Here is a 26,442-nt window from a genome sequence, read left to right as displayed (position 1 = left end):
AGAGGGGACTGCTTCAGAGGACACCTTTGCCTTTCTGTTGGAAGTGTCAGAGCCCTCAGTCACCTGGAGCCAACAGACCTGAAGCCTTTGCATGGTCTTGTTTCCAGCAGGTAGTCTTATGTGATTCCCCCCATCAGGGTGAAAGGAGAAGTTGCAATCTGAGAATTAAGACTCGTTCTGATACCATCTGGTTTGGGGGCACACCAACCAGCGTGCTCTGTGTTTCCTTCAGGCCGATACCATCATGCATCCGTGGGTAGCCATCCTGGGCCTCATACTCCTTCTGACAGGTAAGTGAATAGGTGGGCTGTACTTTGGAAGCGCTGAGGAAGGGGGAGTGTGTGTGGGGGTGTGGGTGTGGTGGGGGAGGGTAGGTGTTCTTGGGGTTTGTTGGAAGGTAATGGGGTCAACTAGTGACCAAAGAACCAGGCTGACACCTTAAACCAAAGAAATTGCATAAATGCTAAGAATTACAAAATCTATGGGTAGGTGAACAAGGCACCATGCAGTACAGGATGACATGTGCTGCCATTTGTGTTGAAACCAAAAAAAGGAGTAGGTAGATGGTTGTGTATGCATGAACTACTCAAGTGTATGTAGCAAAGAGTAACAGTTGTTATCACGGTGTGGAAGGGGACGGGAAGAAGAAAAGGGGATAGGGTGGCAAGGAGACGAGTGCTTTATTGTACCATTTTGTGCCGTTTGATTTTTTTTAACCATGTGCAACTATTTCTTTTAAAAAGAAAATATTTTAACTTTCCTGGCAGTCCAGTGATTAAGATTCCGTGACTGCAAAGCAGGGGGCGAGGGTTTGATCCCTAGTTGGGGAACTAAGATCCCACATGCCTCCCGGCGTGGCCAAAAAAAAAATTTAAAAAGAAAAATATGTTAATTCAAAACATTCTGTGAGATAGGGAAAAATTTTAGAAATAGACATATCCTAAGTTTTAAAAACAATCTCTAGAGGTGGGAATGTGAGGAAAGTACATTTTAAAATTATACTTCTAAAACTTAAATTTTTATAATTAGCATGTATTACCTTTGTAGTCCAAAAATGACATTAAGCAAAATTAAATATTATCAGAATTACAGTGAAAAATATAGACTCTTAATTTATGTAACAATGAGTGTTTTATTCCCAGAGCATTTCCCAAACTCACAGCTCAGTCCTAACTATGATTAACTGTTGAATCTCAGATTTCTTTCAAGGACCACCCAGACTGCATTTGGCAATGCAGGGTTTTTTAAGCCACTGCCACAGGAGAGAGTTTTCCTGCCTATTTGTTTTTAAGAGGCAAAATTTAGTATTTGATTGAATATTCTCCAATTTTTTGGTTTCACCTGGGTAAGTGGACCTTACCACCTGCATTGCAGGGCTGTCATCAACTCACGAGAAAGGATCCCTCCTTAAATTTTTTGGATTGATCGTAAAGCATGATAAGCCTCAGTTCCTCCTGAAACTATTATAAACCCTTTTTTCTAAGAACTGATTTCTAAAGAGTTTACTAGGCTTCTGCCTTCTAGTCAATGCTGCTTTAAGTAAAACATTAGCTCTGCTTTTTTTTTTTTTTTTTAATAAGAGAGGGGTTGTGAGGTGACTTTATTTGCAATAGCAATTTTTAAAATTGCAATAAAAATTGAAAATCAAAACTTTAAATGCAATAGACTTTTTAAAACAGATTTCAACTGAGACAGTGATTGAATCTAGGGGAGAGGAAAAGCCGCATGTATGTATTACCTATTAAATAAGCAGATACCTGTCAAACACAGGATGAAGTACACACACACTCATGCATTACTGGAGTATCATTTGTTTCAAATCTTTTGGAAAGAAATTTGGTCATATTCACCAAGAGACTGAATATATTCCTGCCCTTTATCCTGATACTTTCTTTCTTGGAAATCTTTTCCTATTAGGAAATAATCCTGAATACAGGAAAACGTTTATATGATGTTTTATCTACAGATATATCTAGTAAATAGTAACGCTGCTAAAGAATATGTTAACATAGAAAAATGCTTATACTAAATTTTAAAACTCAAGATATAGTCAGATGATTACAAACCAAATAAGCTATATAAAGAAAAAAAATGAGAATGAAATTAAAGTTAAAATATTGAGACCTCATGCTCAGGTTTCTCTTTATTTACAGATGGTGTAACGTCTTACCCACGAGTGACTGGAGTGGAGGGTCAGTCTGTCAGGCTACCCTGCACCTATGGTGGAGAAGTCACGAGCATGTGCTGGGGCCGAGGGGCATGTCCTTTAACTCGCTGTGGAAGTGACATTATCTGGACTAATGGATACAGTGTCACCTTTCAGAAGGACAAACGTTATAAGCTAAACGGAAACATTGGTGAAAGAGATGTGTCTTTGACCATAGAGAATGCAGCCCAGGCTGACAGTGGCTTGTATTGTTGCCGTGTTGAGAAGAAAGGGTGGTTCAATGATATAAAATTCACCCTAGACTTGAGTATAAAGCCAGGTGAGCTTGTCTTCCTCCTTCCTTTAATTACTTCCTGTGGGTTCCCAGAGATAAGAGTTTTCTGTTTGATATTAACTGTCTTCCTTTATTAGGGAAAGAGGAGGTTCCTATAATCTTGTTTTCTAATAACTTTTGGAATAGGATAACTTCTATTAGTGTAGAATGAAGTGTTAAGACCCAACAGAGTCAAAAATAAATAAAATAAAAAATAAATTAATTAAAAAAAAAAAGACTAACCTTGATTCAAGACCATAGTCTAGAGATCTTCCCAGTCAGCAAACTATCTCCTAAAGCAGTGCTTCAGAAATGCTAGTTGGTTCATGAAAAAGCATTCACTGTTCCACAGTGAAATATAGTGAACACTTTTATGGAGGTAAATTTATTCCACTTGAAGAACTGCCATTTTCTCTGAGGTTATGTCTTAGAAGAATTCTCAAGTGTCCTGTCTTAACATTTTAAGACTTATAGAGAATTCATACATATAAAATAGGTAATATAAGGTCCTGTCAAGTAGATGTATCATTTAGCTTTAACAATCATCAACTCAGTCTTGTTGCATATATATTGTATAAGCCTATATAGTTTCACCCCCTCCCTCTGTCCTGTCTTGGATTTTTTGAAGCATATTTCACACCATATCACTAAATTGACTGTTGAAAAAATAAAATAGCTTTATTGCAGTATGAAAACATTTGCATCTCAATAACGTTCACCTGTTCCTTTTAAGAATTTCATAAAATCCAAAAATCTGGGAAGTTTACATTTTTCCATCTTGATGTAGACATCCTAATTTTTCTTGCCATTTGATGAAAGGAGCAGGTTCTTCAGGATTTCCTGGTTTCTGATGCTCTTACCTAATGAACCTTCTCCCACTAAAGTCTTCTATTGACAACAGAATCCAATACCTGTGGCCTTCATAAGCTATGACTCTTTTTTGATTTAAATGAACTTGATATTGCAATCTCCCAACTTTTGTACTTGGCTTGTGTCCTTTATAAAGGCAGGTAAAATAAGGTCAATTCTGATGCAGCAAATAGCTGACTCTGGGGAACCTATATGTAGGAGGCAATTTAAAGACACCAAAAGAGGCTGGAGCTGTAGACATGTGACGAGGCAACGTGTGGAGAAGAGATTATTCTTGGAGTTGTGAAATTATCTGATTGGTCTGGCTGAATATTTTTTAAAAAGGATAGAGAAAGAAATTAGTATGGGACTTTTTTGTTTCTTTTTGTTTTGTTTTAATTTATTTATTTTTGGCTGTGTCGGGTCTTCGTTGCTGCGCACGGGCTTTCTCTAGTTGCAGAGAGTGGGGGCTGCTCTTCATTGCAGTGCGTGGGCTTCTCATTGTGGTGGCTTCTCTTGTTGCGGAGCATGGGCTCTAGGCGCGCAGGCTTCAGTAGTTGTGGCTTGCGGGCTCAGTAGTTGTGGCTTTCAGGCTCTAGAGCGCAGGCTCAGTAGTTGTAGCGCACCGGCTTAGTTGCTCGGCGGCATGTGGGATCTTCCCAGACCAGGGCTCGAACCCTTGTCCCCTGCATTGGCAGGCGGATTCTTAACCACTGCAGCACCAGGGAGGTCCCAGTAGGGGACTTTTAGAGTGCTTAGAAATTCTTTAATAGATGAATATTTACAAAGCCACTGCTCTGTCCAGTGGGAAACGGGTCCGTAACTGAGCCAAAGTGACTCTCTGCCTCCAATCCAATTTTTTGCTTAAGTTTTCTTGCACTTTTCACAGAATCAGCTTACTTTTCAACCTTCTGTTAGGGCTCTTCCTCAGCAGCTCCTCTACCCTTAGTTTCCTAGATTCTTCCTCAGAAAATACTTACCACTGAGGAAGACACATTAGTTAAACAAGCCAGTTAGGTTTCTTCCTTTTTATAGCCTTTGATCAGACTTTTTTGCTTGCTTCCTTTTTTCTCTAGATTTGATTTCAAACTGAAGGGAGGGGATTGGATTGCACTCTTCTTAAAAACCTCTAACTACACTGTTAGAGCAGGGTCAGCAAACTGTAGCCCTAGGACCAGATCAGATTATAAAACAGGCTCACCAACAGTTTTATAAATAAAGTTTTATTGGAACACAGCCACACCCATTAGTTTATATACTGTCTATGGCTGTTTTCACACTGACACAGTTGAGCAATTACCACTGAGATCACAGGACCCCCAAAGCCTAAAACATTTACTAATGCCTTGTACATAATAGACACTCATAAATATTTGTTGAAAAAAACGTTTTTCTTCTTTAAGGCAAAAATTAGTTAGTTTCCAAACTAAATTGACGTCAATCCCTCAAAAGAGTTTTCACACCAATTGTCTCCTATTCAAGAGATTTGAGCTTCTAATTTATAGTTAGTAGAGTTGAAATTTAAGAATACTTCTTGTGGGCAAAAAAGATGCCTGGTGAGAAAAAAGTACACATTCTTGATTCAATCCTACAATTTCTGCTTTTGTGCCAGGCACTGTGTTTTGGGTTAATCCTAGTTGCAGTTCTTTCTCTGGGTAGCTCTGAGGACTTCAGTAAGTGGTTTGGAGTCCTATACCATTTCTGACTCTGGAAAGAGACAAAGTCATTACCTTTTGTTATTATCCCTTAGGAAGGAAGGAACCTTAAAAGGTCTAGTCCACCTTCAAACCAAATGCACAAGGCATCTGTGTTATCTAGCGTTTGTTAATGGTGTGAATTAATCCACATTTAGGATGCAGGTCTGTTGGGAGGGTACCCTTAGGACTGACTGAACAGAATGCTATTTGTTTGGTAAATATTCTGGTTCTTGGGAACTACTATTTAGTTCCTAGTCACACGTTACTGAGGACAAACACGGCTTCGGGCTCTAGACTTTTTTCCCTACCCCACTGACGTTTATGAAGATACATAAATCTGATATGCGGGACTAGTCTTTTCAAAGGGCTTCGATACAAATCCCAGGTGTCATTTTTTTATCTCCAAACCTCCCCATATATACTCCTTTCAATGCAGCTGTTTCCTTGTTGTGAACATGTCTTCACTCCCTCCTCAGTCACATATTCTAGTTGACCAGTGAGGAGAACTCTGAGTTCATGGGAGATAAGTGCTCACTTCTGCCTGGGCACAGTCCCAGTGGTTGTGTTGGTGCACAGGCCCAGCACATGACTCTTGTTTCCTCCTGCTTGATGAATCCTTGCTTTCATGTTGATTTCTAGCTCCACCTACCACAACAGTAATGACCACTATTACTCCACCAATGACCACCACTACTACTACTCCACCAACTACCACGACTACTACTCCACCACCAACTACCACCACTACTACTCCACCACCAATGACGACCACTACTGCTCCACCACAAACTACCACCACTAATACTACTCCAACAACAACGATCACCATTACTACTCTACCAACTACCACTACTACTACTCCACCACCAACTACCAGTACTACTACTCCACCACCAATGATGACCACTACTGCTCTACCAACAATGATGGTCACCACTGCTCCAACAACAACGAGGGCCTCTACCTCTGCTCTTCCAGTGCCAGCACCCACAGAGAACCTCCAGCCAGGTAAACAGATGTGCTTCTGAGCCCAGAAGGCTTTAAAAGGGAGGATATAGACCATCCAGGGTGTTGTGTTAAGGCAGAAGTGCAATCTGGGGTAAGGATTTGAACAGGCTTCCAAACCTGGCTTCACAGAATCTGTGAACCTCCGTCCCATGTTATATTCACCTTTTGTATGTATAAGCATCTTCAGAGTGAGGAGACCCTATAGCTTTTTATCAGATTCTCAAAGGAATTCATTAATAGCAAAAAAAAAAAAAAAAAAAAGAAAAGAAATAAAAAAGCCAGACCACTGATCTTGGACATCTAAGGAGGATGGTGGGGATTTGGCCCAGTTGAACACAGACTTATGAGGAAAAATAGGGAATGCCAGAACAGGGTCAGGTGAATGAGATCCTGTCCTTACAAGGAGCTCTGAATAGAGATCATTTAATCCATTCTGAAGTCTCACCCAACACTTGAGGATAAGATTTCAGTGAAGTTCATGTTTACTCTAGAACCATGCTAACTGCTTTACAAGTATTAAGCCACTTCATTCTTATGACAATCCTATGCCTTGTAGGTGTGATTCAATCCTATTTTACATTTGTGAGGACCGAGGCACAGAGTCTAAGTTCAGTGTTGACAGTCATACGAATAGAAAATGGTTGAGTCAAGATTGTCCCCTTTAATTTGAATGTTGGGCCTTTGCTGCCTTCTATTATGAACATAGAGCTTATGTTTGGATGAATTTGTCCTGATCTGCCATTCTCACTGGAAAAGCCTTCATACAATTACCCTGTCTTTTCAGGGTGTCAGTGACTTACACAGTTTTGCTTCTGGCATCCTTTAATTTATTTATGTAGCAGAGTAATGCTATTTATGCTGATGACAAAGTAAACATCAGATTTAAGGACTTATGGGATTTAGAGTGCACACGTTTGTTTTTTCAATTCTGGCTACATAGTTCATAGTTCAACTTTATGTTAGATTAAAGTTTAGGTTAATACAAGTGGAGAATAATTTGACTTAAAGCTGGGGAAATAGCTTGCCATTCTGAGGACATGTTTAGGTTCAAACTTTCTATTTTTTAGATTAAAAATGTAACTTTTTAGTGGAGGTTCTCAAAGCCTCCACAACCCTTTGGCACTTTAAAGTGGCTCTGGATCCTGAGGAATAACACAAATATCACAACCTTTTAGCCGAAAAAGTCTGATGGAACATATCGATTTCCCTTCATTCCCGTTGAACCATGTCTATATTCAACCAGGAGGGATCTGAAGGATTGGACTTTGAACTGAGTTTTAAAGAGACGTCTTTAGGTTAAAACTGGGATTTTAGAGCCATAAAACTTTGTAAGAAAAATAGTTTTGTTCCAGGCAGAGAACACACTAGAGCATCTGTTGACTTTCTCAATATTGAGTTAGCTTCTTAATAGTTTGTGCCTGCAGAGGCGGATGGCTTAGTGCTCCTTGTTTGGTGAACATGTGTAAGTTACGCCCTTTGTTTAAAGCAGAGTTTCAGAAGGAAAGTGTTGGTTTATGTGACCTCCTGGGGGATAGTATTAGTTGAGTCTTATAGGCATCCTGATAGTTTCCTAAAGAGTTTGAGTTTAGAGTTGAACTTTACAGTATAGAAAGGAGGTGAACACTGGAGCAGATCCAGGGCAGGGGAATTTATCTTTACATCCATTCCCTCTCTGTGCTCTGTGCCCCGTCCATGCTAGTTGCCTAAAATATTCATGCACTGGTTGGATATAAAGTTGTAGGAGCAGAGGAGAAAAGAAAGATGACCACAAAGACCCAAACTAGCAGATGAAGTTAAGCTCAAGAGGTCTTTTGCACGGATTTAAGTTGACTGAAGACGCTGATCATCTGACTTTCTGATTCATCTTGTTCTTAATTCCTATAGTTCCTAAAGAGAGCCACATACTGTTACAGATTTGAGCATTAGAGGAAAGCAAAAACAAACAAACAAACCCCACCAAAAACAAAAGACAGTTCAAAACAAGAGAAGAGATGATGTTGAAATGTGAAGACCATGGTGGGGGAGTGGAAATAGAAAGACCAGTGAGAGGCAATGAGGAAAGCCCAGGTTTGGGAACTCTTGTCCAGCCAGCACCACTAACTTGCTCTGATTTTCTGTGGTGCTCTAAGAGGAAGGGATGTAAAGATCTTATTAAGAGGCAAGTGGTCAACTCTGCAGGTAAAGTGAAATGTCTGATAGAAAATAAAGAAGAGATTTCAAGAAAGGAAAAGGAAACATAACCCTGAGAACTCTTGGTGAAGCTTTTTGGTGAGAAATGGAAGATGAATCAGATAACACAGGAAATCAGTCTTATAAAAAGAGTGACCGGAGGCTTCCCTGGTGGCACAGTGGTTGAGGGTCCGCCTGCCGATGCAGGGGACACGGGTTCGTGCCCCGGTCCGGGAAGATCCCACATGCGGCGGAGCGGCTGGGCCCGTGAGCCATGGCCGCTGAGCCTGCGCGTCCGGAGCCTGTACTCCGCAATGGGAAAGGCCACAACAGCGAGAGGCCTGCGTATCACAAAAAAAAAAAAAAAAAGAGTGACCAAAACACAACTGCAAAAGGAACCAAGGTACCAGGAACATTGCTTTGAGGCTCATTACCAAAACTCAGACATTGGACAGTACTGTCACCTTAAAGGGACCTCAAGGAATTAAATATTCTCAGTATGTTTTCCATGCTGGTCAGTGTGTGCATCTCCCTGGAAAGATGTGCGGATGGATAATTAGGAACTTGAATAAGGTGAGGAAAACCAGATTGGGGTTCTTGTGAAGCGGGGAGAGTGGATTAGTGCCCACCTCAAGGCCCTGGTCCACAAAAGTGCAACGTCATTGGTATGAATAAAAGTTTAATTGGGTGTCCTACATAAGATGCACTGTTGTAGGCTTCAGGGGGATCCTAAGAGTATAAAAAGTGAAATAATTCTGTCTACTGATAAGCTCTCCAGATCATTCTCTAGATCAGATTTATTCATGATAATGAAATACCTATGTGGCAGTATACTGCCTGAAGGCCATCCTTGAATATTTTCTAAGAAAGTCAAAGGGTAACTCCTGATTGTAGTTTTGTTTTTTATTTTTCTTGGGGGTGGAAATTTTCCTCCACAAATTGAACACCAGTCTTCCATTCTTATCATTCCAGTAGCTTCTTTATCTTCTCCTACGCAGAGAGTGGAAACCCAGCCTACCACACAGCAAGAAACAAATATAACCGGCTCCCCATCGCACTCTTGCTCAACAGGTAACTTCCGTTTCTTTCCTGAACACCTGGGAGCTTTCAAATTTTGATGAACATCGGCTCATTGTTAAGAACACATATTCTGGAATAAGACAGATCTGCCTTGAGTGGCAACACTGGCTACTCCAGTCAGCTATGCGACTTGAACAAACGTCTTACCCTCTTTGAATCAGTTTTTATCCTTTGTAAAATGGATGGAATGTTACTGATTTTGTAGAATTCTTGCAAGGATTAAATGAGATAAAGATCTTGGGACACAGTTAAAAGGTAAGTGATAGATTTAGTGGCAATTATGACTATTACTTAGAATGTCCAGAAATACATACAACTGAGCGGCATAGACAGCTTATATGATTTGGGAACATCCACATGCATATCAGTATTTTTCTAAATTAAATGAACCAGCTTTGACTTCAAACTTAGTATTGGGCTTACTCCCTTGGGCCAGAGCCTTAAAACAATTAAATCCAAACTACGCTGGTCCGGACCAAACTGGTCACCTGTGTTTATGCTTCCTCTAAGACCCAGAGGCTATGTAGAGCCAGAAGGCTCCCCTTCTGCCTTGTCAAGTTTTCATTTCACATGGACACTTTGAGATGGGTTGAGGACACATGACACTGGCACCAAAGAGGCATGCCCCGCTGAGATTCTGCTATTCCACCCCACTGCAGAAGGAGCCAAGGTACCAAGAACATTGCTTTGGGGCTCATTACCAAGACTCAGACATTGGACAGTACTGTCACCTTAAAGGGACTTCAAGGAATTAAATATTAATTTAATTAATAATTAACAAAAGTCTTCCCCACTCTCCCCAATTTGGGTAGGTACATATTCTTTTGAGATGTAAGATTGACCTGTCTTTCCTGTGATGGAGAAAGGTGATGCTGAGTCCTGTCATCTTTACCAGCTACCTCGGTTACCTATGGTGGTAAATTTGGGGAGTGCCACATGCAGAACCCCTTTGTAATGCAGAGCTAGCTTATGTGTCCTTGTGCCTGTGATACATCCAAACAAGGTGAAGCTTTGCAAGACTCCCCGTGCACATGACTCATCGTGCTCAGGAGTTGCCAATCTGTAGTGGACCCCCAGTATGGCCTACCTTTTGCCAGTCATTCCCGCAAGCTGGTTAGTTTAAAATGGAGCCAAAGTGAAACTCAGAGAGGGACCAATTCACTTGGGATTAGCTCATGGTGACATTTGGTTTTGAAAGTGGACTCCTTAGTGTGAACTGTTTCCGGGCACAGAAACAAAGTGAAAGTAGATTAAAATACAAAGTAACAGCAGTAGGAGCAGCTGCAACCCACACTTTTATGCGATGAGGAAGAAGAAAGTAGGAGTGGAGAATTGTTCTCTAAAATATGTCACTAAAACCTGATCAGGGTAGAGCTTTCCAGAATGGAACAGACATTGGAGCAGCTGTGTCCCCATGACTTCTGTGACTGCTGCCATCTTGTCAGTGTCTGTGAGGCTCTCCAGCCAAATCCTTACAGTGCCCCAGTCAGAATTCCGTGGGTTAAAGCCTCACAAAGCAAAGAATGTTAATCTGGAAGGAAGTTTGGGCATCATATGGCCTGCTACCCACCTTTTGACAGATGGATGTGCCAGCAAACTGTCATATATTACCTCATTTAATTCTTTCAGGGCAGACCTTCCTTACTGCCATTGCCAGACTGGGGAGGCTCTTTAGTTCTGCTTTGGGGATTGATAGCTTCCAATTCAACTGCCAGTTACTGGCTGCGTGCCCATGGGCAGTTGTTGCATTCCTCATTTTGCGTGTTTGTGAGGAAGGAAGGACGTGATGTTTGGAAAGTCCACTGCACTGTGTTCCTCCCCCTATTGCTCCTTTCATTATAACATAATAGTAATAGCTGATATTTGTCTAATATGGTGTTTAGTGCATCTTCCAATGTGACAACTTTATGAGACAGACAAGTGCTATCAATAGCTTGTAGTTCAAGGTTACCCCAGCTAGAAATATAAATATATATATATACATACATACATACATAAATGTATATGCAAAGGACCTGATCAAGGTCACATTGCCAAGGGACATTGTCAGCACTGAAGTCAAGTTTTATCTGACCCAAGTCCATGTTGTTTTTATTTATTTATTTTTTATGCTGTTTTTGCAACATCACCCATTCTGTACCTGAAGTACTTACTTAAGGTTATAACACACAAGTCATACACAGAGCCTAGACTGTAGATACTGTCTTTGGCTCTCTAAGAAGTAGTGTCGGAATGAATAAAATGTAGACACAGTAATGTAAAGTGTAAAAATTTGAGGGGATATAGTTAGTCCAGTTTCATTGCCACTGGACAGTGACTTTTTTTTTTTTTTTTTTTTTTTTTTTGTGGTACGCGGGCCTCTCACTGTTGTGGCCTCTCCCGTTGCGGAGCACAGGCTCTGGACACGCAGGCTCAGCGGCCATGGCTCACGGGTCCAGCCGCTCCGCGGCATGTGGGATCCTCCCGGACCGGGGCACGAACCCGTGTCCCCTGCATTGGCAGGCGGACTCTCAACAACTGCGCCACCAGGGAAGCCCAGACAGTGACATTTTTATAGCTTTGTCAGTAGTTAGAGAATTCATAAGACCTGCAGTATTTTCACCGAATGGGAATGCAATGTGTGTGGTGGTTATGAGCTGAGGCTATTGTCTTTTACTAGAGTTGGAAACTTTAACCATTTCAGATCTGTTTCCTCATCTATAAAATGGGGTTTAAAAATTGGTATAAGGATGTAAAGTGGTCAGTAAAAAGAGACCTGTATTTGACCTATAGTTGCTTAGGAGGGCCAACAGTATATGTTCTGTATGACAAACGAGATATTTTAAACACTATTAAAATTTGGATATTCAAAACTTTAAGGCATGATATCCTTTTATATTGGGGTTTTAGGTAGTATAAGATACTTTGGCCTTGGGGCTGATATAACGTATTTTCTAAAGCACTTCTGCAACAATGTCTAGGCACTGTGGCATATAATGTAGGAGTTGGATGCCACCTATTTCAGATATCTTAGTACATTTCACACACATTTTGAATATAAAACCAAGGTAACAACTATTTTGAACGGGGTGGTTCTGCTCTTTGGATGTGCAATGGCCTCTGAGCATCCTCACTGGCAGCTTCTTAGCTGTCATGAAAATATTAATTACATAACTTTAAGTGGCAATTTTTAACCTACTTCTGATAATGGGCCACTATGACTGCTCTAAAATTGTAGGTAAACTTTCTGTGTACGTGCATTTTTTTCCACAGAGAGAAAAAAAAAGGGTTCATTTTGGAAGGGTCCATGACAAAACTGTTTAAGAAGCACAACCTTACAGGTTAAATTAATAAATGTTAGTAACTTGGTATAACTCTTGCAAGCCCACAGCATTTAGCTATATGATTATTCAACTTTTCATTCATTACCAGAAGGCAATGTGAATATATTTGGTGTTTGCAGTGAAAATTCAATACTTTTTGTCTTTCTAATTCATTTTCCTTCTTGTTGAGCAGATGGGTATGGCACTGTGACCCAGTCTCCAGATGCCCTTTGGCATAACAATCAAACTGTAAGCATATTCCTTCCTACTTTATTAGCCAGATTCACTTGTATGTCTCTCTGGAAGCAAGTTACATTTAGAGATTGTTATTGTAAGACTAGTCCACACATTTCAAATAAAGGAAGAAAAGAATTTGACTCTTAAATAGGGATGCTTTAATTAACTTAAAAAGTTTATATAGATGCACTAGTTGTCAGAAATACCTGAAAAGTGATATTTTACTCTCTCTCTCCACACACACACACACACACACACACACACACACACTACAGACTTTCTCCTGCCCAGAAAATTAGAAAAAACGAGTGAATTAATTCAAGGATCGTGCGTTAACGTTACATACCAAGGACGGCTTCAGTGATCCTTAGAGAAGTAACGCGCTTTGAATTGATGTGGTGGAATGGGGGCCATCCCAACTAAAAGTATTACATAAATGAAAGTGTGCTTGCTTAAACATAGGCCCCCTAATATCGTTTTCCAACCCAATTGTCCTCCTATATAGAAATTTTGAGGCCACTTCTGAGTCTTTCTATACATAAACCTCCCCATATGATGACTTATTAAGGTCCTAACATCTTGAAAAAATTTGCGATTCTGTAGGATGTTGTCATACTTTTTCCACAGTTAGATTGAGAAAAATCTAAGGGGCTTTATTCTTATAATGTTCATCAAAACCTCATCTTCCTAAGTTAGAAGAATTTATCAATAGGTCCTTTACTTTTGGCTCCCTTGGGTGAACCAACTTTCCTTTGACCACGTGCAAATAATTCTTAGAAGCAACAAACCTAAAGAGCTTCAGGTATGAGCGTCATCCTGATCACAATTGGTGAGAAGTTGCAGCATGGCCATTGTAAGAGAAATTCAAGCTCAGGCAAGTGGGGTTATTTAGTGTGAGGTCAAATGGCCTTATGTTACATACCTTAGTGACAACGAGAGCACCACTACATAGGAATGATATTGAAGATTTTAACAGCTATTATGGTATGGGCCCTGATTGATCTGATGGATATGTGCTGAATTTGTATATGCCTGTTAAATAGCAGAACTGCCACAATGTAAATGACTGTTATATTGTTATAGCTGGATTAAGAAAAAAGAAACAAACATTCTGAACGATGAGATTGTTCTTTACCTCAGTTACCGGCAGGACAGGTATGTTTAGCAGCAAGTAGAAGCAAGTTCACAACAGGCAAAATCGTGGGCTTTTTGTGTCTTGACTCTGAAGATGTCAAGGTGTCTCCCAGGTATCCTGAAACCAAGCAGCATATATTTCGACCCAGTAAATCAACTTCCTGAACTCCATATTAGGGAGAGAATTGAACAAATACGTGAAGATGTATAAGAAAAGATGTTCATTGCTGTTATTTGTACTCATGAAAATGTTATAAACAACCTAAATGTTCAATAATAAGGGATTAATTACTTAGTCAGTTAAGCATGCCCGCTTATTGCCATTAAACATGTTGTCACTGCAGTGCATTTACTGACATGAGAAGACAGTGTTGATTGTTAAATGAAAAAACTAACTTTTAAAATAGTGTAGGGACTTCCCTGGCGGTCCAGTGGTTAATAAGACTCTGCGCTTCCAATGAAGCGGGTGCTGGTTGGGGAGCTAAGATCCCAAATGCCGTGCAGCACGACCAAAAAATGTGTGTGTGTGTGTGTGTGTGTGTGTGTGTGTGTGTAGTGTATATACTGTAGTATATATTGAATATAGTAACTGCTTCTGTTAAGAAAAACACTAGGATAAAATTCTAGAAGAGTATGTAATGAAAAATGGTAATGGTGGCTGTTTCTGGATGTTGGGATTATGGTTGATTTTTGTTTTCCTTTCTTTATGCTTAGCTGCACATTCTAAAATGAAACTGCAGTTTTCATGTAACATAATATTTTTAAAAAGGAAGCAAAGCCTGCTTCCTGTAACTCCATGTTCCATGTAACCCCTTTACCCCCCACAAGTAAGGTAATTACACAGCTTTTCCCTCCCAAGACACTGGCTGTTCCCCCTTTAAGCAAGGACAGCTCATATTGTAAGTCACCATCCTTTGTGTTCCTCATAGTGTTGATCAGGAAGTACCTAAATTGTCTTTCCCAAGAACCCTATTTAATCTGCATTTGACAGACAGAGTAACAGAGATTCAGAGAGGATAAATAACATGTCTAGGGTCACACAGCAACTAAGTAAAAGAGCTGGAATTTTGACTCCAGAGATTAAACTCTTATGCAGGAAGAGATTTGAGACTTAATCTTTTTCTCTGATCTTCACTTCCTTCCTGTTAAAATACCTACCCCATGGGGCCTCTTTAGGATTAGAGTTAAGTTATGTAAAGGGGCTGAACATGATGCGTGGCGTATTTCGGTTTTATTCTGGGAGGTGATGATCCCTTATGAACCATACTAGGAGATTTAAATAAAGTTGTATTTCTTTCCAGTTGTGCAACATTTTAATTGTTAAGCAGGGCCATGTATATGAGCATCTACTTTCAAGTCCATTTATAAATACATAGATGGAATCTTGAATTCTAGTTAAAAAAAAAGTTTTGTAATCAAGGGCCAATTTTAATAATTGAACACATTCACATAGCTTGAGATAACACCACCACGTCAACTTATATAGGAACAAAAATTGTTGTTTTCTTTTTTAATATCATAAGAGGATTATTTATGAAAATAGCTTATTAATTTTTTAAAATAGGTATAATTTACATATAATAAAGCACACTCATTTGAAGTGTACAGTTTGAGTTTTGACAAATGTATACACCTCTGTAAATACCACCGCAAGCAAGAGATAAAACATTTCCACCATCCCCAAATACATTTTGAATTCTAAATTGTCTTAGAATTTCACCACATGGTTATAACTTTAAATCATTTGGTCTTCCCCTCATGATCCGGAACTAGCCAAAGGCCAATAAAGATAAGTGTGTCTGTGTACATTACTTTCAGAAATGTTTTCTACCCATAATTCTAAGAAGATTTTTTTTTTTTGATCTGCGGATGTTTCCTTAGCTTGTGACGCTGGCACAAGATCCATGGATGAGCACCAATAAGGGAGTCTACATTGGAGTCTGTGTTACTGCCTTGGTATCATTGCTCACATTTTTGGTTTTCATGATTAGCAAAAGTAAGTCACCTCAGGACTGTGCCTGCGGGAGTTTTCTTGAGCCAAACTGCCTGTAGCCCTACACACCACATGATTTGAATTTCACATAACTTCCTTGGTTTTTACCTTGTTCTTTTTTTATTTTTTCTTTATCTTAAAATTATTGTCCCATAGAGAGAAACATGATATTTAAATTCTCCATAGGAGAAATTAAATATGGAGAAATAAGTGTTGATTGGGTAGAGTTGGGGTTTGGAAGGCAGCAAACCATTGTAATATATAAGATGTGTTCACTCCTCCTTTCCCCCTTCCCTCAAGAACCAAGTTTTGGCCCTATAGGGGGTGAAATTGTTGAGGGTGTTACAACACCCACTTAACAGAAGAAGCAAATGGGACATTGAGAGGGATACATGATTTCAGGGCTAAGAGTAGAACAAAGGGGTTCACAAGGCAGCCATCCAGGGCCTCCTGGTCTCCTTCCACCAGTTGTGCGTGTGTGTAAAACCTGTCACCTATAGAAGAAACACAATCCCCCATTTTTTTTACAGTGAAATATAATTGCATTAAAGTAAGTTGGGACATGTGGGTGAATACACTAAACTATTAGTAAACATGAGATACTTTACACTAAGGGGCTTATTTGGCTCCTACAGATTCAAAAAAAGTTACCTGGAGTTATCAGGCGAGGGTCCAGATTGGGTTTTTTCCCCTTCTTTTTAAAAATATTTTCTTGTAAATTAATTTTTTCAGCTTCTGAGGTCTGTACAGATTTTGTTCATATCAAAGTAATAACAGTAATAATATACTTGTTTGGAAAAAAAATCTCATGAACTCTGTGTCTTACATGTTTAATTTTCTCTCACTTCTTCCCCAATTTAGGATATTTTTGCCTGAGTAGCAAGGTGGAGCTACTACGGTAAGGTTGAAAGTTTATGTCAATGCTTTTTGATATTCTTACTCTAGTAAAAATAAGGATAATTTCTCTCTCCCTCTCTTTTCCTTCTGAACTCTCCATTTTATACTCTGGATCCTGAAAAATCTAGTATATAGGACACCTCCATTGCCGTCCAACCTTCCAGTGATATTTTTAGCATCTCTGTATTTCCCTGGAATTGCGCCAGAACTGCTCCAGAAACAGTACCTCAAACCTGACCGCTAGAGCAAGAGAACTAAATTGCAGATTTTGTTTGATGGGACATTTGAATGGGTTGTTTGGTTTGTTATTTGATTTCATTCAGGGCTTTGTTTATTGAGTGTTTATTGAATGCCTACTAAATTCCAAAGAGATGGACAAAACAGACAGAAACGTATAAATGAATAAGCAGGGTATTTTTAGAACTTGCAGAGAAATGCCATGGGGAATACAGAGCAAGGCAATAGGCTATGTGAGTGAGTCCCAACGGAGCAGAAGGCAGTTCTGCAAAGATCTGGAGGAAGATGACTCCAGGCTGAAGACATACAAAGGCACAGGCTAAGGCACGTGCTTCCAGCTCCCCCCCCTTCCCACCATCCCCATTGTTACATGCCCAGCCTGCTCTGTTCCTTTACATTAGTTGTTGGGCCTCATAGCACTTGAATTTTTTGCAAATCTACCCCATTGCCCAGGGAAAGTGAAATCCTCTTTATATGCATTCATGTAGTCATTTCCCCAAACACCTGTCTGTAATGGTAAGAAACATCTGCCTACTTCCAAATCCAAATAGCCTGCTTCATTTGGTCCAGCTTGGACTTTTTTTTTTTTGAGATATAGTTGTTTTACAATGTTGTGTTCGTTTCTACTGTACAGCGAAGTGGAGTTCCCTGTGCTATACAGCAGGTTCTTATCAGTTATCTACTTTATACATATTGGTGAATATATGTTAATCCCAATCTCCCAATTCATCCCTCCCCGCCCCCACTTTCCCCCCTTCGTGTCCATATGTTTGTTCTCTACATCTGTGTCTGTATTTCTGCCTTGCAAACTGGTTCATCTATACCATTTTTCTAGATTCCACATATATGCATTAATATATGATATTTGTTTTTCTCTTTCTGACTTACTTCACTCTGTATGACAGTCTCTAGGTCCATCCATGTCTCTACAAATGACCCAGTTTCGTTCCTTTTTATGGCTGAGTAATATTCCATTCTCTATATGTACCACATCTTCTTTATCCATTCATCTGTCGATGGACATTTAGGTTGCTTCCATGACCTGACTATTGTAAATAGCACTGCAATGAATATTGGGGTGCACGTGTCTTTTTGAATGATGGTTTTCTCTGGGCATGTGCTCAGTAGTGGGATTGCTGGGTCATATGGTAATATAGATTTTCTGATGATGGCCGTTCTAACTGGTGTGAGGTGATACCTCATTGTAGTTTTGATTTGCATTTCTCTAATAATTAGTGATGTTGAGCAGCTTTTCAAGTGCTTCTTGGCCATCTGTATGTCTTCTTTGGAGAAATGTCTATCTAGGTCTTCTGCCCACTTTTGGATTGGGTTGTTTGTTTTTTAGATATTGAGGTACATGAGCCGTTTATATATTTTGGAGATTAATTCTTTGTCCGTTGATTCGTCTGCAAATATTTATCTCATTCTGAGGGTTGTCTTTTCATCATGTTTATACTTTCTTTTGCTGTGCAAAAGCTTTTAAGTTTCATTAGGTGCCATTTGTTTATTTTTGTTTTTATTTCCATTACTCTAGAAGGTGGGTGAGAAAAGATCTTGCTGTGATTTATGTCAAAGAATGTTCTTCCTATGTTTCCCTCTAAGAGTTTTATAGTGTCCGGTCTTACATTTAGGTCTCTAATCCATTTTGAGTTTATTTTTGTGTATGGTGTTAGGGAGTGTTCTAATTTCATTTTTTTACATGTAGCTGTCCAGTTTTCCAAGCACCACTTATTGAAGAGACAGTCTTTTCTCCATTGTATATCCTTGTCTCCTTTGTCATAGATTAGTTGACCATAGGTGCATGAGTTTATTATCTCTGGGCTTTCTATCCTGTTCCATTGATCTAAATTTCTGTTTTTGTGCCAGGACCATATTGTCTTGATTACTACAGCTTTGTAGTATAGTCTGAAGTCAGGGAGTCTGATTCCAGATCTGTTTTTTGGTTTTTTTTTTTCTCAAGATTGCTTTGGCTATTTGGAGTCTTTTGTGTCTCCATACAAATTTCAAGATTTTTTGTTCTAGTTCTGTAAAAAATGACATTGGTAATTTGATAAGTATTACATTGAATCTGTAGATTGCTTTGGGTAGTATAGTCATTTTCACAATATTGATTCTTCCAATCCAAGAACATGGTATATCTCTCCATCTGTTTGTGTCATCTTTGAATTCTTTCATCAATGTCTTACAGTTTTCTGAGTACAGGTCTTTTACCTTCTTACGCAGGTTTATTCCTAGGTATTTTATTCTTTTTGTTGCAATGGTGAATGGGATTGTTTCCTTAATTTCTCTTTCTGATCTTTCGTGGTTAGTGTATAGGAATGCAAGAGATTTCTTTGCATTAATTTTGTATCCTGCAACTTTGCCAAATTCATTGGTTAGCTCTAGTAGTTTTCTTGTTCTTTAAAAATTGCCATTGGTAATTTGATAAGGATTACTTTGCATCTTTAGGATTTTCTATGTATAGTATCATGTCATCTGCCAGCACTGACAGTTTTACTTCTTCTTTTCCAATTCGTATTCCTCTTATTTCTTTTTCTTCTCTGATTGCTGTGGCTAAGACTTCCAAAACTATGTTGAATAATAGTGGCGAGACTGGACATCCTTGTCTTATTCCTGATCTTAGAGGAAATGCTTTCAGTTTTTCACCATTGAGAATGATGTTGCTGTGGGTTTGTGGTATATGGCCTTTATTATGTTGAGGTACCTTCTCTCTATGCCCACTTTCTAGAGGGTTTTTATCATACACAGGTGTGGAATTTTGTCAGAAGCTCTTTCTGCGTCTATTGAGATGATCACATGGTTCTTATTCTGCAATTTGTTAATGTGGTGTATCACATTGATTGATTTGCATATATTGAAGAATCCTTGCATTCCTGGGATAAATCCCATGTGGTCATGGTGTATGATCCTTTTAATGTGTTGTTGCACTCTGTTTGCTAGTATTTTATTGAGGATTTTTTGCATCTATATTCATCAATGATATTGGTCTGTAATTTTCTTTTTTTGTAGTGTCTTTGTCTGGTTTTGGTATCAGGGTGATGGTGGCCTCGTAGAATGAGTTTGTGAGTGTTCCTTCCTCTGCAATTTTTTGGAGGAGTTTGAGAAGGATGGATGTTAGCTCTTCTCTAAATGTTTGATGGAATTCACCTGTGAAGCCATGTGGTCCTGGACTTCTATTTGTTGGAAGGTTTTTAATCACAGTTTCAATTTCATTACTTGTGATTGGTCTGTTCATATTTTCTATTTCTTCCAGGTTAAGTCTTGGAAGGTTGTACCTTTCTAAGGATTTGTCCATTTCTTCCAGGTTATCCATTTTATTGGCATAGAGTTTGTTGTAGTAGTTTCTTATGCTAACTTGTATTTCTGCGGTGTCTGTTGTAACTTCTCCTTTTTCTTTTCTAATTTTATTGATTTCAGTCCTTTCAGTCTTTTTCTTGATGAGTTTGCCTAAAGGTTTATTTATCTTCTCAGAGAACCAGCTTTTAGTTTTATTGATCTTTGCTATTTTTTCCTTTGTTTCTATTTCATTTTTTTCTGCTCTAATGTTTATGATTTCTTTCCTTCTACTAACTTTGGGTTTTGTTTGTTCTTCTTTTTCAAGTTCCTTTAGGTGTAAGTTTAAATTGTTTATTTGAGATTTTTCTTGAGGTAGGGTTGTATTGCTATAAACTTCCCTCTTAGAACTGCTTTTGCTGCATCCCATAGATTTTGGATCATCGTGTTTTTGTTGTCATTTGTCTCTAGGTATTTTTTGATTTCTGCTTTGATTTCTTCAGTGATCTCTTGGTTATTTAGTAGCATATTGTTTGGCTTCCATGTGTTTGTGTTTTTTACATTTTTTTCCTGTAATTTATTTCTAATATCATAGTGTTGTGGTTGGAAAAGATGCTTGATACAATTTCAATTTCTTTAAATTTACCCAGGCTTGATTTGTGACCTAAGATGTGATCTATCCTGGAGAATGTTCCATGTGCACTTGAGGAGAAAGTGTAATATGGTGTTTTTGGATGGAATGTCCTATAAACATCAATTAAATCTATCTGGTCTATTGTGTCATTTAAAGCTTGTGTTTCCTTATTAATTTTCTGTCTGGATGTTCTGTCCATTGGTGTAAGTGAGGTGTTAAAGTCCCCCACTATTATTGTGTTACTGTCAATTTCCTCTTTTATAGCTGTCAGCATTTGCCTTACATATTGAGGTGCTCCTATGTTGGGTACATAGATATTTATAATTGCTGTATCTTCTTCTTGGATTGATCCCTTGATCATTAGGTAGTGTCCTTCCTTGTCTCTTGTAACATTCTTTATTTTAAAGTCTATTTTATCTGATATGAGTATTGCTACTCCAGCTTTCTTTTTTTTTTTTTTTTTTTTTTCAGCTTTCTTCTGATTTCCATTTGCATGGAATATCTTTTTCCATCCCCTCACTTTCAGTCTGTATGTGTCCCTAGGTCTGAAGTAGATCTCTTGTAGACGGCATATATATGGGTCTTGTTTTTGTATCCATTCAGTGAACCTGTGTCTTTTGGTTGGAGCATTTAATCCATTCACATTTAAGATGATTATCAATATGTATGTTCTTATGACCATTTTTTTAATTGTTTTGAGTTTGTTTTTGTAGGTCCTTTCATTCTCTTGTGTTCCCCAATTAGAGAAGTACCTTTAGCATTTGTTGTAGAGCTGGTTTGGTGTTGCTGAATTCTCTTAGCTTTTGCTTGTCTGTAAAGGTTTTGATTTCTCCATCAAATCTGAATGAGATCCTTGCTGGGTAAAGTAATCTTGGTTGTAGGTTTTTCCCTTTCATCGCTTTAAGTATATCATGCCACTCCCTTCTGGCTTGTAGAGTTTCTGTTGAGAAATCAGCTGTTAACCTTATGGGAGTTCCCTTGTATGTTATTTGTCGTTTTTCCCTTGTGGCTTTCAATAATTTTTCTTTGTCTTTACTTTTTGCCAATTTCATTACTATGTATCTTGGTGTGTTTCTCCTTGTGTTTATCCTGTATGGGACTCGCTGCACTTCCTGGACTTGGGTGGCTATTTCCTTTCCCATGTTAGGGATATTTTCAACTATAGTCTCTTGAAATATTTTCTCTGGTCCTTTCTCTCTCTCTTCTCCTTCTGGGACCCCTATAATCCAAATGCTGTTGCATTTAATATTGTCCCAGAGAATCTCTTAGGCTGTCTTCATTTATTTTCATTCTTTTTTCTTCATTCTGTTCCACAGCAGTGATTTCCACCATTCTGTCTTCCAGGTCACTTATCCGTTCTTCTGCATCAGTTATTCTGCTATTGATTCCTTCTAGTGTATTTTTCATTACAATTATTGTATTATTCATCTCTGTTTGTTTGTTCTTTAATTCTTCTAGGCCTTTGGTAAACTTTTGTTGCATCTTCTTGACCTTTGCCTCCATTCTTTTTCTGAGGTCATGGATCACCTTCACTCTCATTATTCTGAATTCTTTTTCTGGAAGGTTGCCTATCTCCACTTCATTTAGTTGTTTTTCCGGGGTTTTATTTTGTTCCTTCATCTGGGACATGGTCCTCTGCCTTTTCATTTTGTCTGTCTTTCTGTGATTGTCCAGCTTGGGCTTTAAACAGGTCTTTCTTCGATTCCAAATCCATCCCTCTTAAGCTGCCAGATGTTATTCCTAGTTCTCTTTCATTGGATGTTATTACATAGTCTTTCCTATGTCTGAGTTAATCATATGAGCCAATCCACAGAACATGCCTTGAACTATGCCAAACATATTGCAAGTGTTCCATAAACATTGGCTTTTATTATTGCAGTCATGCCCTTCACAGCAGTGAACCTGTAAACCCTTCATAGGCACTATTATTATTCTTAGTCTACAGATTGGAAAACAGGTTTAGAGATGTTAAGCAACATCCAAGGTCACACCCCACAGCAGGTAAAAGACTCAGTCTTATGTCTCTTAGAGTCCAAAACCTATACTTATAGAAATTTTTGACTATCTGCTTCCAGGAATGGAAGAAAAAAAATACTCCCTACAGGCAGAAAAGCATGAAAGATAGCATCCTTTTAGTTTATTTTTGTCCTTTTGCTGTTAACGGTTTTTTAAAGTTTCACTTTTTGTCATCTAATTAGAAAAGAAAATATTCATTGTAGGAAATACTGTATAATACAGCAAAGCAAAGCAAAACAAAACCAAAACTGAGCATTTCCCCATGAAGTTATTTTTGGTGCACCTATATCACATTGATTCATTTTGAGCTGCTGACACCTAAACGGTTTCCACACATGTGTGACTAATCCATTTAAAGATCAGAGCTGAATGAAGATGTAGTACATTTCATATCATTTCTGGGCAGGCTTAACTAATAAAAAGTAGTAACTGTATACACTACAAATTATAAAAGAGTAGCAATATCAAAACTCCACAAATGACCTATTCATATTGATGTGTGAGCATATGTGTTATAAAAGTCATTTAACCCATGGCTTTCTAATTTTGACCATTAAGGCATGGTAAGATTTTTGACTCCATGATCTAGTATACACTTTGATGAAACAATACTATTTTACTATACCAGTATGCTCTGATATTTTGTATACTTATATATATTTATCTTAAAAACAGGATATAGAGCACTAAATAGATTTAATAACCCTCTCTAAAGGGTCACAGTCCACAGTTGGAAAAACACTAGCCAAACCATTTCCTAGCCATCTTTGAGAATATGTATACTGGTTTAGTACTTCAATTTGATGTCTGATGTTTGTCTTCTTAGATTTTCTTTCTTTGTTTTTTTTAAAAATATTTATTTATTTATTTGGCTGCATCGGGTCTTAGTTGTGGCACATGGGATCTTCTCTGAGGCATGTGGGATCTTTTGTTGCAGTGCATGGGCTTCTTTCTAGTTGTGGTGTACGGGTTTTCTCTCTCTAGTTGTGGCACGTGGGCTCCAGAGTGTGTGGGCTTTGTAGTTTGCAGCATGAGGGCTCTCTCACTGAGGCCTGCAAGCTCAGTAGTTCTGGCACACGGGCTTAGTTGCCCCATGGCATGTGCAATCCTAGTTCCCCGACCAGGGATCGAACCTGCATCCCCTGCATTGGAAGGCAGATTCTTTACCACTGGACCATCAGGGAAGTCCCTAGATTTTCAATTTTTGTATTCTATTACATGAGACTCTAGAAGGAGACCAGTCTGAGGTTTTTGAAACTACTGCTGAGGTTTTCTACCTACTTATTAAACAGACTTTCCTGAAATTTCATATTCACAACTCTGAAAGCTATTTATTTCATAGGCTGTGTGAATGGGGTTCTGGGAAATGCAAATACCCATTCTTGCTTGAACATAAACAAATGCACTGCTCATACTTGAGAAGTGGTCTGCTTTTCTCTTACTCATGTTATTCTTTCTGTAGTGTGATTCCGTTGAGGGACTCTCACATTGGAGCTTTGAAAAATGCAGCTCTGAAGCCTGTCCGAGCAGAAGACAATATCTACATTATTGATGACCTTCATTAAGTCATGGATCCAGTGGCCTTCTAAGGCGTTATGCCCTTGACTGTGGAAGACAGTGACCAGATATCACTGTGCCAGAGTCCTTTCATGAAGCAGGACAATTTTTCCGTCAGTTTCCCATGGCATTCCAACCAGTCGGTGATATTGGGTAGAGTGAGTCTAGCTCATCTGTGTACCGTCAACCTCTGTAACATTGTCCTAATTTTTTATACTAAAACTGGTTCAATCTTTCTGGTCATTGCAGAGCTCTCTCCAAAACATGAAATTTATTCCTTAGAATTGTACATTCTCTTTAGACCCTATGAATCCTGTTTTCTATCAAGAATTCTCCTTGGGGAGACAGAATAAACACTACTACCTCAGTTACCAAAGCTGTCAAGAAGAGCTGAATACCACTTAAAATCAGCAAATCCAATTTGGGACTTAAAGGACTTAACTTGGAAGCATTTCATGATTGTCTTTTTTTTTAATCAAGTAACTTCAAATGTTATATTCCTTAGGGCCCCCAAGGGTTTCAAATCATGGGAGTGTACAGGTTTTTATTTACACAATGGGAAAATGTGAGTGTGATTTTGCCATTATAGGTAGATCTGGTTTCTCAGGGCTCTGGAAATAGAATTGCTTTCCCTGGGACCAGGATGGGTATTTTAGCAGTTAGAAGAAGCTAGCGTAGTGAGTGGACCATGGAGACACCAGGGGAAGAAAATCAATTGCCACATGATTTATGCTGTTTCTGCTACATTGGTGCCACAGTTCTAGGCACTTATGCAGACAACTGGCAGACTCTCTGATGTAATTTTTAGAATGAGGTAGGGTGGAAATAAAAGGAAAAAAGAGGGGGAGGGAGTAGTAAAAGAGGCTTTCTGACTTAGAAAAGCTAGTTTGCAAATATAATAGTGTTGTTTGAGAGTGTTACCAGTTTCAACCAAAATGCTAAATTGTCCTCGAACCACTTTGATTTTTAAAATTGTTTTGGAAGGATAAAGGGTCTTTTTCATATTGAATCAATTCCTGTGTTATATCTTTTTCACAGCTCAATTAAATTTTTGGTTTTTCCAGAAGAGTTAGAGAAAGGCTAACAGTAAGGATATTTTTAATCACTAGGAGCATTTCTACATGAACAGTTAACAAGACTGGAAATTAATTTCAATTTGAGCAAACCCTGAAACAACTCATGCTTGAGTTATTTGGGAGGTGTTCAGAGCTACTCTCACCAAAGTGGTCCATGAGGGCTGGATGCTCGTTTTTGAAGGCAATGTTTTTGACACTTCTGCGGAGTTCTGGGAAATTAACAGGACCTCTGAATAAAGGTTATGGGGCAAAGAAGATTGCTAAACATTGTATACTAGTTTTCACAAGTGGGACCAGGCTGATTTAGTTTAAAAAATTATATTCCAACTACAGGGATTTTTTTTTTTTTTAATTCAAGACAACATGCATAACCACAGTGATTTCAAATTAATGTCAAGATGGATAACTTCTCTGGAAAGAGCTAACAACATCGGGCTGCATCCCTATGCAGCCAGGGCCCCACTAGATGGCGCCACATCCCTCAGCCCCGCCCCAGCCCTTGCCTTGCCTGCAGGCTCACGTTTGTTACCTGCTTTGTGGCTTGTGGGGCTTTGAATTTTTTGATGCGTGCTCTATTCTCCATATCCTTCCTGGAGTTTTGTGATGACACATTACAGGTTGTGGGAATTTGATCGACTTTATTCAATCCAGCATTTCCAAAATTTGTTTAAAATCCCTGAGCACCATGACTACTGGCATACCCAGTAGCATTCTGTGAAACAAGATGGGGAAACTGGGAGAAAGCGGATGGTACACAGAATTAGAGATAGGACCTGAGTTCTAATCCTAACTCTTACCAGTAA

At 38.9% G+C, this 26,442-nt stretch overlaps 1 protein-coding gene across 1 annotated transcript; it reads left to right on the top strand.

The window, feature by feature from the left end:
• Positions 1 to 81: 81 nt before the first annotated feature.
• Positions 82 to 24,743, top strand: HAVCR1 (hepatitis A virus cellular receptor 1). Its single transcript, XM_079918657.1, has 8 exons — positions 82 to 290; positions 2,154 to 2,549; positions 5,666 to 6,034; positions 9,176 to 9,274; positions 12,779 to 12,834; positions 15,838 to 15,952; positions 16,811 to 16,847; positions 24,469 to 24,743. The coding sequence occupies exons 1-8, from the start codon at positions 245 to 247 to the stop codon at positions 24,569 to 24,571; spliced, it is 1,221 nt and encodes a 406-aa protein (XP_079774783.1). The 5' UTR covers positions 82 to 244; the 3' UTR covers positions 24,572 to 24,743.
• The last annotated feature ends 1,699 nt before the right edge of the window (positions 24,744 to 26,442 follow it).

Source organism: Stenella coeruleoalba, assembly GCF_951394435.1.
Source record: "Stenella coeruleoalba genome assembly, chromosome: 3".
Taxonomy (NCBI): domain Eukaryota; kingdom Metazoa; phylum Chordata; class Mammalia; order Artiodactyla; family Delphinidae; genus Stenella; species Stenella coeruleoalba.
Note: the sequence above shows the minus strand (reverse complement) of the source record. Positions and strands in the feature narration are given on the sequence as shown.

Excerpts from the sequence above, each read along its gene's own strand:
- HAVCR1 (XM_079918657.1), top strand. The coding sequence starts at position 245 with ATGCATCCGTGGGTAGCCATCCTGGGCCTCATACTCCTTCTGACAG. Across the intron at positions 291-2,153 it reads CCTCATACTCCTTCTGACAG|ATGGTGTAACGTCTTACCCA; the intron begins GTAAGTGAATAG and ends CTTTATTTACAG. Across the intron at positions 16,848-24,468 it reads AGCAAGGTGGAGCTACTACG|TGTGATTCCGTTGAGGGACT; the intron begins GTAAGGTTGAAA and ends TTCTTTCTGTAG.